Source organism: Pyxicephalus adspersus, chromosome Z (genome assembly GCF_032062135.1).
Source record: "Pyxicephalus adspersus chromosome Z, UCB_Pads_2.0, whole genome shotgun sequence".
Classification (NCBI taxonomy): Eukaryota; Metazoa; Chordata; class Amphibia; order Anura; family Pyxicephalidae; genus Pyxicephalus; species Pyxicephalus adspersus.
In genome coordinates, this window is record NC_092871.1 from 53203167 (window position 1) to 53215403 (window position 12237).

General features: G+C 37.3%; 1 protein-coding gene across 3 annotated transcripts in view; it reads right to left on the reverse strand.

Moving 5' to 3' along the window:
* Positions 1–687: 687 nt before the first annotated feature.
* Positions 688–12237, reverse strand: part of LOC140344095 (LIM domain transcription factor LMO4-B) — a 91905-nt gene continuing 80355 nt past the window's right edge. For 2 of the 3 annotated variants that reach the window (XM_072431030.1, XM_072431028.1), the window contains one exon: positions 688–11959. In XM_072431030.1, the coding sequence (XP_072287131.1) occupies positions 11912–11959 (48 nt within the window). In that variant the 3' untranslated portion in view covers positions 688–11911. The remainder of the gene's footprint in view (positions 11960–12237) is intronic. The other variant, XR_011923483.1, reaches the window with a different exon arrangement.

Below are 12237 nucleotides of genomic sequence, written 5' to 3' on the forward strand. Positions count from 1 at the left end.
TTGTGTTATCTTCTTGTTACAGGCCCTCTGCTGCAAGCAGATTGGGGGCCCTAGGTACAATCACATTCAGACAGGGAGTTAACCCCTCCTCTGCTTCACACGCCAACTGTTACTTTGTCACTTGTGTCTATGGGGTCTCTGCTTTGTCAAATGGAAAATATCCTTTGATGTTCTAAACTGTTTGGATACAAAATAAGGAACATTTTCTTTCTCAGTATGGCTTTTGTTTGGAGATTGAGCTCTGTGCCATAAAGAAAGGGGTTCTTCAAGGGGGTAGTCACATATTTCCAACTGTTTAAATAAGGAAAAAGAAAGTCGTACACTATTCTAACCAGCAATCGATTTACAGGTTGCAATCAATAAACAACAGCTAGTCCATCATCCACTGTTGAGTAATGTTGTGTTTCGATTGCTACAAAAAAATAAAGGTTATTCACCATTTTAGTCTCCTCCTTTTGATTACAAAAATGAAAGATAAAATACAACAGAAATATAAATTACCTATACACCACAGGATGTTAAATATGCTTGTAACACATAAATATTGCTCCTAACAATAGTTGAATAATTGAAAACTTCAGAAAGGCGATTTTGTGACATTATTGTTGGTTAAAAAACAAACAAAATACAATAACATAATGAAAACAATAATCTGTGTAGTCAAATAAATCACAGTTGAAAATATAATGTCCGTGTTTAAAATTTTAATTAAATTTTAATATAGAGACTAAAATAGAAGGATACAGAACACACAAAATATTCATACACATGAGGAGCTTAAGCTATACACAGACACTAGACAAAAGTAATTGAAATGAACAAATATTAATATACAAACATTCTATAATAACAACTAAAAGCACACAATTGCATACATGCAGTAATGATACAATTATTATTATTACACAGTATTTATGTAGCACCATCATATTACACAGCGCTGTACAAAGTCCAAAGTCGTGTCACTAACTGTCCCTCAAAGGAGCTCATAATATAATGCCCCTACCTTATGTCATATGTCAATAATGTAGTCTAAGGTAAATTTAGGGGGAAGCCAATTAACATAACTGCATATTTTTGTGAAGTGGGAGGAAACCAGAGTACCCAGAGGAAACCCACACAGACACGCGGAGAACCTGATAACTCCATGCAGATAGTGTCCTGGCTGAGATTTGAACCTAGGACCTAGCGCTGCAGAGACCAGAGTGCTAACCCCTGAGCCACCATGCTGCCCATAATTTTTTATAGGTCATGCTAGACAAGTGGGCAGGCAGCAGATGTAATTGCTAAGAGATTGGGTAACACATGCTCCCTTAAGCACCTGGTCATGTACAGAAGCTAGATAACAACAGATCATCAGATGAACAAATCCACAAGAATGGTTGTTTGTTTTAACTATGATTTGTCACAAGTTTATTGAACAATTTAAAATGATAAGTTGGGCATTTTTCGAGCAGTAGACAATATTTATCTAGCCTGTGTTCAGGCCTTTACTTTGGAAAAGGGTATTGAAATCAGGGATCTTTTTTAAGTAGACCTGTCTGCATGCAAGTCTGTATGCATGAACTTCTGACATGTCACAATATACAGAAACCAAAACTTTCCTTTTACCATTAGGCAGCAGTCCTTGAGCTTTAGTCAGGTGACTTTGCCTAGGCTGAGATGAGGTCATTAAATTGCTGCAATAAGAAGGAAACAGTTTCCTCTACCCCAGATTGAAGTTAAAAATTATGTGCAAATTTTTATCAGATTTTTTTTTGGATGGTTATTTGTCATAATAAAATCAAACAAATGAACGTGAATGATGCCTAAAAAAAATGGCCCCATCATTCAGCGAGAGACCAGTATTTTCAGAATGGCAGGTGTGATCTTTGTGAAAAGAAAGAAAAACCTAGAAATGTTTAATCGCTAGCATGTTTGCACTTAGCATGGTAAACAATACTCTTATAGTAGGTCTACATTAAATTTATGGGCTCTATTTATAAAACAGGGACTCATACATTCACCTCAAATTTTCTCTGGTGGGAATCTCCCAGGGCCATGTATTTTTTCATAGCAGTAATTGATTCCCACCAGGAAATGTTTGTAGGAAAATCAGATTCCCTGTTTTATAAATAGACTATCCTATGAATACAGAATTGTAGATGTAATGCCTTTATATAACCAAAACTTCCAGCAAAGTATTTGATAAAAAAATTAATCTCCATGATAAAAGTGTTGGGTAAATCTACTGTGTGTTAGATGTCCATCAGATGGTATTAACATTAACTCTGGAAACACTGGTGTACATTCCCAGCAAGAAAGGCTGGAGCAAAGGAGGAAATTATGTAAAGGTCCAAGTTTTTAATTATCACTGGCAGGTAAGCAAAAAAATATTTTTAATAGAAGTGTTTTGAATAAATTGTTCTACCCATGAAAATCAAAGGTAGATGGAGCCATTTATTCATAAATCCAACAAGGACAGTAATTACTGCTGAAAATTGTCTTTTTTATAGCTTAGAAATGTTGCCAGTGATGTGCTGGCCTAGATAATGGTGAACGGCATTTGTAGCTCTTGGATTGCCTTGTGTTCCTACCCACAGTAATAAGTAAAAGTTCAGATTTTTTTTCTATCCACAAATGAGAGAAAAACTTAATAGTTTAGAGGACCTTTTTTAAAGCTCAAGGTTTTTTTTTCACATTAATAACATATTGAAAATCCATAACAATATGTTTTGTAGTTTTAAGCTCCTATGTTTATTGTATAAATTGTATGCTTGGGTTAACGGATGTCAACAGAGGAGGAACTTTCATGCATTTTACACAATATTCTTATTTGTAAGGCCTTAAAAATAAGCACTTTGCCCAAAACATATCAAGGTTTCTCTTATGTTAATATGTTATTTTTTGGAATTTTCATTATGTGAGTGGGCAAGGTTTGAGTCCAACTAGTGCCAATGCTGTGAGGGCAAAAATTTTTAGTTAACTAAATTGATGTTGCAAACCAACAATGCAAAGCAGAGAGGGGAGGGGGAGAATTAGCAAGTGGTATCCCACTTACCTCCCCTCCCTTCACTTTTATTGAGGTTGTTCACCATCAGGAAGGATCCATGACCGACATTGGGCCACCTCTGTACACATATCAGATTTTTGCCCTGAGATGAGCCCAACCATTCATATCGGGAAAAAATCATCTGACCTGTGTGACGTAGACATAGCCCCGGTCTCTTACGTGAATGTCTCATTAAAGGCTGGCCAAAACTTCACCCTTAACTCCAAATTCCTACGTAACCTGTTGTAGATGCTGGGGAAGAAATGATATACAGTATCACATGAGTGATGTTTGAGCATGCTAGGATGGCTGGCATTGCATCTAATAGCACCATTTTCAGGGCTTTTAAATGTCTACACATCATAAAATGTACATATACTATATGTACTACTTAGAAAACTATTTTGAAAATTAGTTGAATTGAAACTATAGTTGAAATCTGGCAAATTTGTCTCCATAGAGCAATTTAAATAAGCTGCCCAATACTATTTTGTTTTTGTCCATTATACAACACTCCTTTGCAGTTTGAATTGCTATATTTGGCTTTCAAAACCCTTGGCACTACCTTTGATGACACGTTTTGACTATGCATCTTTCAACTCCTTTAACACTTACTTCATGTGGTTTTATACAACCTTTATTTCATCTGACATTTGGCTAGTCAATTCCCCTTGCTGGGGAACAAGTCCAGTTGCGTCAAATATAACATGACACTTATGTTCCTAATAGTACACAAATATTAATGCACCCTAAAGTGTGGCTGCTATGGGTAAAGTATTCCATAGAATTGGTCATCCAGTCCTAACAAAGTCTTACTTACTGTATGAGATAGAATAAAAGAGCAGAAAGGGCTAACCCTAACGCAATCTTTCTTTCAACTATGACCACACCAGAAAGGCTCACCGACAATAAACTAGGTGAACCACTTGCAGCTATGTATTACAATGGTTGTGTCTATAAACCAAAGTGTGCAAGAACCATATTTTATTAAGGCCAGTAGACATAATAAATAGCCTGCCCAGCATCCATGACCAAAAAAGAAAATTAATTGGTCAGATACATGGCTGAGAATGGTATATCAATAGCCTGTTTAATAATTTGAGCCCTCTGTGTGATCTGATTTCTCCCTCATTATTTTGATGTTGATATTTGAAAGGTGATCTTCTTAAATCCTAGACAGCAATTGGATGTTCTAATTTAGGATTGCTGTAGAACAGCAGAAAACTGGATAACTAAAATGTTTTTTTGGTTTTGCATTGAATACTTGTAAGAAAATCCTTGTTAGAAACTAAAGGATTTCTGCTGTCAAGTGTATAATTTAGGCTGGAAAAGCGGAGGGGGGGGGGGGGGGCGGGGGGGGGGGATTAGCTAATTTAGGAACGCATAAAAAGGGGGTCCAAATCCATTTAGACCATAGGCTTTTATAAAGTCCAGATTGGTAGTACATAGATGTTAAAGGCAATAATAGTTTTTTTGGGGGGAATTTTAATTTCCACAGTTTCAACAGTGGTAAAGGTGGTAGAGTACAGTAAGGTATTATACACTCTGATAATTGAACTTTCAGATGTGAATAGATAAATTGTTCTGTGGTAGAGTATACATACATACATACATACTGTACAATTAGCTTCTTTTCCTTCTATATGTAGATCAATTAATTGTTTTGTGGTGGGGTATGGTCCATTTTTTTTCTTCAGATCATTGGTTTACAAATGCGGATAGATGAGTTACACTGTCAGGGAGTATGGTGCTTTTTTCTGTGCTTAGTTCACTGACCCTCCAGATTTAGATACATGTATTCTACTGTAGACTTATCTGTAGCATTACATCATCAGATCTTTGTCCTGTTAGATGTATGAATTTTACTGTGGCAGAGTATGGTTCATTTTTTTTTCCAGCTGATGGTATAGTTCTCTCAGCTTATTGTCCTGAATATGGATAGGTAATTTGACTTGGAGTATAGTCATTTTTTTCTGCTCTTGGCACATTGTAATTGCAGATCTAGTTGAGTTAGTTGCACTGATCAAGAGGATCTTTTTTTTTAAACTGAGCTCACTTTCCTCAGATATGGAGAGGTTACTTGGGCCATGGTGGTGTGCAGTCCTCCTTTTTATACTCTTCATTGTTCTTCTGTTTGTGAATAGGTGAACTGAACTATGGCAGAATTCTGCATGTTCTAGTTTCCTTTGGAATGTTGATAGTGTAATTGGACTGTGGCAGAGTGCAGTGAATTTTTCTATATTCAGCTCACTGTCATCATATGTGAATGTAGTGGATTATGGTACATTTTTCTCTCCTTAGTTCATTGTCTGTAAAATTATGGATGGGTTAATTGGACTGTGGTACATTTCAATCTCTTTTTCTGCTCTTGACTTGTTGTATTTCTGGCTCTGGTTGGGTTAATTGGACCTCTGTGGATGAAATAACAGGGAACAGCTAATGAAGGAATGCTTCAGACTGACCATTTCACTTTACAAGCTCATTACAGAGCCAGCGATTACTCAGGGTACATTAGATAGAATGCACTGCCAGGCCAGGCAGAAAAAAATGGCAGATATATTCACGGGGGGATATTTTTTATGCATACACTTAATGGACTAATTAAAAGAACTTTGGCCAGACCGTCATCTGAAAGCAAAGCGGTATGAGCCAATTAGTCATATTGTGTCTGGAAAAATGACTCCCACTCTCTACAGGCTGGCCCGAGAAAAGGGTTTCTTGTTTAGACTCTGTCTGGAACTGCTCACAGGATCCGGACTCTATAGATGAAGCCAGATCCACTATGAGCTGGAAGAGAGCTGCTTTTCAAATAGCACTAATTGTCAGCCGTCTGCCATGTGTTCTGCATGGCATTTATCCTAGTGACACCCGCAGAGAGCACGCCACAACATCTATCAACAATGCAATGGCCAACTGTAAAGACTACCTGTTTTCTGTACACAATAGATCCAGCCAGAGCGTCTGCTAATGAAATATCTGTGAGAATAAAGCAGCTGCGCCATACTTCTAATCACACAGACTGAAAATGTTTTACCAGGGGCCATACATTAATGCCTCACCTATTTTTGGAGCCTTCCAAATGGTTCTTTGTTATGGGTGGCTTAGCTAGGGAGGCTCAAAAGGTAGGTGGTGGGAGCCTCACCTGGCACAGCTGAAAAGTAAGCAGTCAGCCATTTCAGTAAAATTAAATGACTAAACCATAAAATAATTATGTTAACTGAAAGATGAAAATTTCATTTTCACAGAAATGTTGGGTATGCTAGATTTAAAAACAAATCAGCATTTTTCTCCATAAAACTTATAGAAAAGTCAAAAACAGGAAAAATTCAATCTTGACAGGGATGTCTGCTTAGAAGCAAAAGGATACCATAAAACAATAGAATGTTTTTTTTTATCACACATAAACTGTTCCTGTATGTAGAAATGTTGGCCTAGAAAATATTGATCTTAACCCGCCGATTACCTAACCCTACATTTAATTTAAACTTCACACTTCATGTCCCTCTTAATGTTAATCAGAGCCCAAAACCCATAAAACGTACCCATCCTTAACCTTAAACCGTTACCTAACTACTAACACTTAAAGTTTAATCTGCTTATATTTTGCATTTCTTGGTCCCCCCTTTCTTCCTCTCATCAACATACAAATAAAACGCTTGAATAATTCCTTTCTGTTTTATTACACATCTCATTTTGGAGCCAGTGACTTGATAAAGCTTCTTGAACACACTAAACCTTATAGTGGACACTGAGAAATCAAAGGTGCACCTTAACCACCGCATTCTGGACAAGTGCAGCTGCGCCATTTATTATTGATGATACACAAACACAAATATGTAAACATGGTGTGCATTTCTGCAATGAAGTGTGAGTGGGCCCTAAAACCCAAGGTAGACAAAACGTTTGTCTTGAGTGAGAAAGGAATAAAACCAGTGTCAGGTTTTTGTTTTTTTCATGTCACTGTCCCTAATTCAGAAACAGACACAGACTAAAGGGAAAGGGTTAGGTTCAATAACCATTGTCAGGTTATTACTGTCCTGGTGACAACTGCCCCTCTCATTTCTTGTATTTTATATTAAGAATTGTTGTATTATTTTCTAAAATAATTATGACTCTTCATGCTGATAGTTGTGCAGTTTAGAGAATTCAAATTTAACCTATGCAGTACATTGGCTGACCTGAACATTTTCTCCTTGAATGAAGCCCTACAGTCATCTAGCAGGGACAAAGTTATAACTGCAAGCATCGTCCAGAGCTGCATAAACAGAGCTGGATATTTAGCATTTGGTTAATGTTTCAGCTCTTATTTCTCTGGGATCATGTTGGGATCCTGGCTTCGCTTGTTAAGATAAAGCTGAGCTGTTTACTTTCCAAAAAGTAGGGTCAGTGCATGCTTATAAATACAGCTGTTTGTCTGAGCTCAGCCTGTGCAACCAAACCAACTGCTACTTTTGATGTTCAACAGAAACATTAACCTATTCACTGCATTTGTAGCTGTGCTCAGCCTAAGCAGCAATAACTGGTAATGAATTAATGGGACACATTTATTGAGTTAGTATGTCTGAAACTGTGGCTTAAAATCAATTATGGCAATTTAAATCAACCGATTGCTTTTCCTATTCCTTAATGGACTCTGACAGTGATATTTCAGAACCAAGGTTCCCATGACTGTCCATCTACCCTGGCAAACAGAATGAGACTGCCATCCTGCTGAGGAAGGCATGGGTACTTCATGGTGGAGTAGGTAAGCTAGGAGCTGGGAAGTTTATATAGTAAGGCAACACAAATTGTAGCTTCCCCCTGTTCATCAATGACACCAAGTAGGACATAGCTGCTTGGAGCGATTGTTGGTTTTAGGTGTCCCAGTTTTGTTGATGGCAAAAAATTAAAATGGTCTGTTATATTTGACCTCCAATGAATATTAATTATTGGTTCAATAAAGTAGAACAGGTGATTGTTTAATTTTGGGCTTAATTAGGTTAAGAGACCAGGAGGATAAAATAAAGCGCATCCTTACTTTCCTGCCAGCCCAAAAACCAGCTGTGTATGTGTAAAACCAACAATGGCAGCCCAACCCAACAATTGACCACTTTGGCCTCCAGCACATTCAGGCATGGGGGTCACATGTATCTTCATGCTTTGGAACCATTGGGTTGTTTTCTTGCCCTGGCTGACCACAGGACTGGGGAGCAAATAAATAAAAGTGAAGAATGGGGTATATAATCAACAAAGTACTGTTGTGTTAGGAATTACTGAAGATGTATAGTTACGTGTAAGGAAAAAGTTATTAAGAGTTAAACCTTGGTGATGGCCTTAAGAAAGCAAGTAGGAATGCCATTTCTCTTTATTTTCTTTCCATTCTGTTTACCCACAAGGGTGAATTGAAGAAGGCATGTGTAGGGCTCCTAATGTAAGTAAGGCTATCTTTTTCTTTAAGAGGTGCCATACCAAGGTAGATAGCGGGGTAAGCATTTCCTTGAAAGCTTAGAGAAATTTATGTTTATTTTTGTAGCATAAATTTTCATGTGCCCAATTGTTAGTTTTTGGTAAAACCAATGTGCCAAGTGCTCCTAATAATACCAGTTATTTAAATTTGGGTGGTAGAGACTTTGGTTTCAGGTTACACTTACCTTTCTGGATCCCTTTGTTAATTTCCTGCTGTCTGTAATCTATCTTTGGTGCTGATCATGTTTTAAAAAAACATATCTCTATTTAAGTCAGTAAAGAATTATACATTACCAAAAGGCCAAGATAAAGTGAGTTCCATTTGCATAATGCAAAATGTCCTTATTTTGGCAGGACAGCTTTGATGTTTATGGTTTATAAAGCGAAGGAGAAACAGGTGTGGTTTGACTTAAAGCTTTAGGTGTTCTTTTACAACACATAACAGCATCAATGTACTAAGCTGTATAAGTAAATAGAACTGTATTTTTATTTAATAATATAAAATAAAACGTTCTGTTTGCATACCTAAACATCACATAGGTCACTGATAGTCCCACCTATCTAGTAGTTTTTTTGTTATATGTAGTTTAATGTAGAGATTTATCTTTCCTTTTTGTGCCATAGATGTAATATTTGGAATTGGTTTCAACATTTAATACTCAATCCAAATATTAAAATAGCTTCAGATAATAACTTAGTCTTAGTCTACACGGATGCCCCAGCGTTTAACCTGAGGCTTTTAAAGCCCATGTTTGAAATCCTCATGCATTCCAATGGGTTATTCTACACCACAACGTTTCCTTGAGGCATGTTTATGAGCTTTATCTTAAACGTTGCTTGCAACGTTTAAAAATTTAAAACGCTGGGTTAAAGCTGTAAAACGCCAGAAACGCGGTTATTGTTTATGGGTGTTTTTTAAACACTTAAAATGTAAACGTAGTAAAAACGAGGGAAAAAAGCAGGAAAACACGGCATAGATGACATAATAAAAGTGCAAAAAAACGCAGTAGGAACATTTTTTTAAAAAGTCCGTGTAGACCCAGCCCTAATCTAAAGTATTTACCAAACTATCTCATTTCATTTTATGTTTTTTTTTTTTTTCAATAAAACGCTATTTTATTTCTACCTAGAAAAAGTTTATTTTTTTACTCTCCACAAAGGGAACTCTGTTGCTCACGTGGTATATTGCTTTCCTATCACAGTTTATTTGGATCTCAGACTGTAATGATAATAGTGAGTAAAGCAAATCAATTAGACCATTGCTGCATTGCACACTATTTACCACTGGAAGCTCCCTGATGGAAGGCGAGAGCAGAGTGAATATGTCATTATCGTGTTTTAAATACTTCACTTGTCCAATCACAGACAAGGCTCCAAGGCTGTGTTCTGTGTTTAGTTGCCTAGTTTGCCAGCATTTTTCCATAGGTGGACACTTCTCCCATTCCTATTCTATCCTTGAATATAGAGGCCATCAGTTTGCATGGGCTTTTCTTCTGGGGTTGCTTCAAAATGGCTTTTAATAAAGTATTGTATGGGTCTCGCTAAATTTAGTCTAAGTCGAAAAATACTTCTTTCTTGTTCCCCTGACAGCCAACACTTTCCTATTTTTTACACTGCTCCTTAAATATGTGCAGATACTTGAGGTCCTCACATACAATGAAGTACTTCAAGATGAAGGTCAAAGGGCTTCACTCTTCGTGGTTATGGTGTGATATATCTTTATTTGGACGACTGCAAGTCTCTCCGCTCCCAAACTTCAGAACATATGGATCTGTGGGCTGTGTTGAATGATGTATGTAAATGATTATTTCAGTGGGCGCAGTATCCTTTTTAGTAATTCAATGATTTGCATGGTATGTCAGAGCTCAGGCATCTCATTTGTTAGGCAGATCACCTATATTTGTTTTTCAGGAGGTTCAGATAACACAGGTGCTGAATTTCTTTGGTTTCCTTTATTCTACCAGAAGTGAGCCTTCCCAGGAATGTGGACTGAACAGAACACCACAAGTGACAATAAATTGTAAGCTTTATTAAAAGGACAGAAGAGCATAAAGGCCCTAGGGTCATGAGTTAGCAAACTACTAACAAGAGAATAACATTAACACAGCAATGCTGTGACCCAATTGTAACAGACATTATATGCTCACTTACTGGGCAGTGATCTACAAGTCCCAGTGTTTGGTGTAGTTTTTAAACCTATAAGTTGGTATTTGGTATCTAAATCTGGAAGACTATTCTCACAACAGGGATGAGGCAGCCGCCTCATGGAAGCTCAAAAAGCAATAGTAATACTGTCCAAAACTGGCATGTATGGGCAATATTAGAGGTGGCCACAATCTTCTTTAAACTTGGATGCCCAAAGAGTGATGCTTTTGTTGCCATCTCTGTAAGCTTGAGGATGAATGTAGGTAGATGCTGGAGAAGGCCACAATCACTCTTGCTGAAGCTATTCGAGGGAGCAATTTGCTGTCCTTGATCAATGAATGGTACACTGTCACCTCCACAGGACACACACACACTGGGTTGCAGCTCCACCGACTCTCTGGTAAAAGGGAATATGGCCTTAACGCACACTGGACCATAACACTGCTGACTTCCCCTTAGACTTTCAAGCCAGCTGCTCTCTTCTCAATCTGGTACTTCTATGAAGTTTTCCATCCTGTCTGCATCATATCTTGTGACTTACTGGTTCCAGGCTACTATTTCTATATACTTAACCGTGTACACACGTCCAATAATTATCGCTGGAAACGAACGACTGATTGGCCAAAAGTCGTTCTTAAAAAAAAAGTGACGCCTACGAACGAGGATAGTCATTGGAAATGAACGACCAGCACGGCAGATCTGATTGTACGACGATTGTTCAACATCTATCGTGTGTGTGGTCCTTCATTGATCGTGCATGTTCCGAGCATGCGAGATGAACGAACGTTCTGTACAGGTGCTTCACTGTGTTCATGTGTGTTTATTTATATATCTATATATATATTTATCTAAATATATATATCTATTACTAATAAAGATGACCTGTCATATAAATAATAAATAGGACCTGTCATTATTCTTTATCATTCATATGACAGATCTTCTTTATTATAAATAATATAAATGATACATACACAATTTTTTTTAATAAACAAATATAAAAACTATGATAAAAAAATTAATAATAATATAAAAGTTCCTAAGTTTTTTTTCATAATGTCTTATTTAAGGGCACACAGGTCCCTTCGTGCATGACGCACTATCTTGGCCACGGCTTTCCATTTCTGGTCCATGGCCTTGAGTTTGGCCATCCACTCTAATTTTTGGGAAACAACATCTGTGTAGAAATAAAAAGAAGAATAATAACTACACATATATTGTGAAGCTGCACATGGATATGAGACATTTTTGCATGAAGAATATATGAATGCTTACCAACACTTTCTGCCATCAGCCCTGACGTGCCTGGCTCAGGACTTTCTCGTTCTCCCTCTGGAACTTTAAGCAAACAAAATAAAAAGTTAAATTACACACAGTCATATGCAACCTACCTCTCTAAAATTTTGGTACATACCGTGTTTCCCCGATGATAAGGCATCCCCATCAAATAAGCCACCCCCCGATTTTTGCTCAAACAATTAAAATAAAGCAACCCCTGCAAATAAGGCATCCTCTGATACCTGATACTGTGTGCCTCTGTGTGACTGCTCGATGCTGGCTGCAGTGCAGAGTGAAACTGAAAGTAACTTCAAAGGACAAGCAAGCTGCTGATCCCT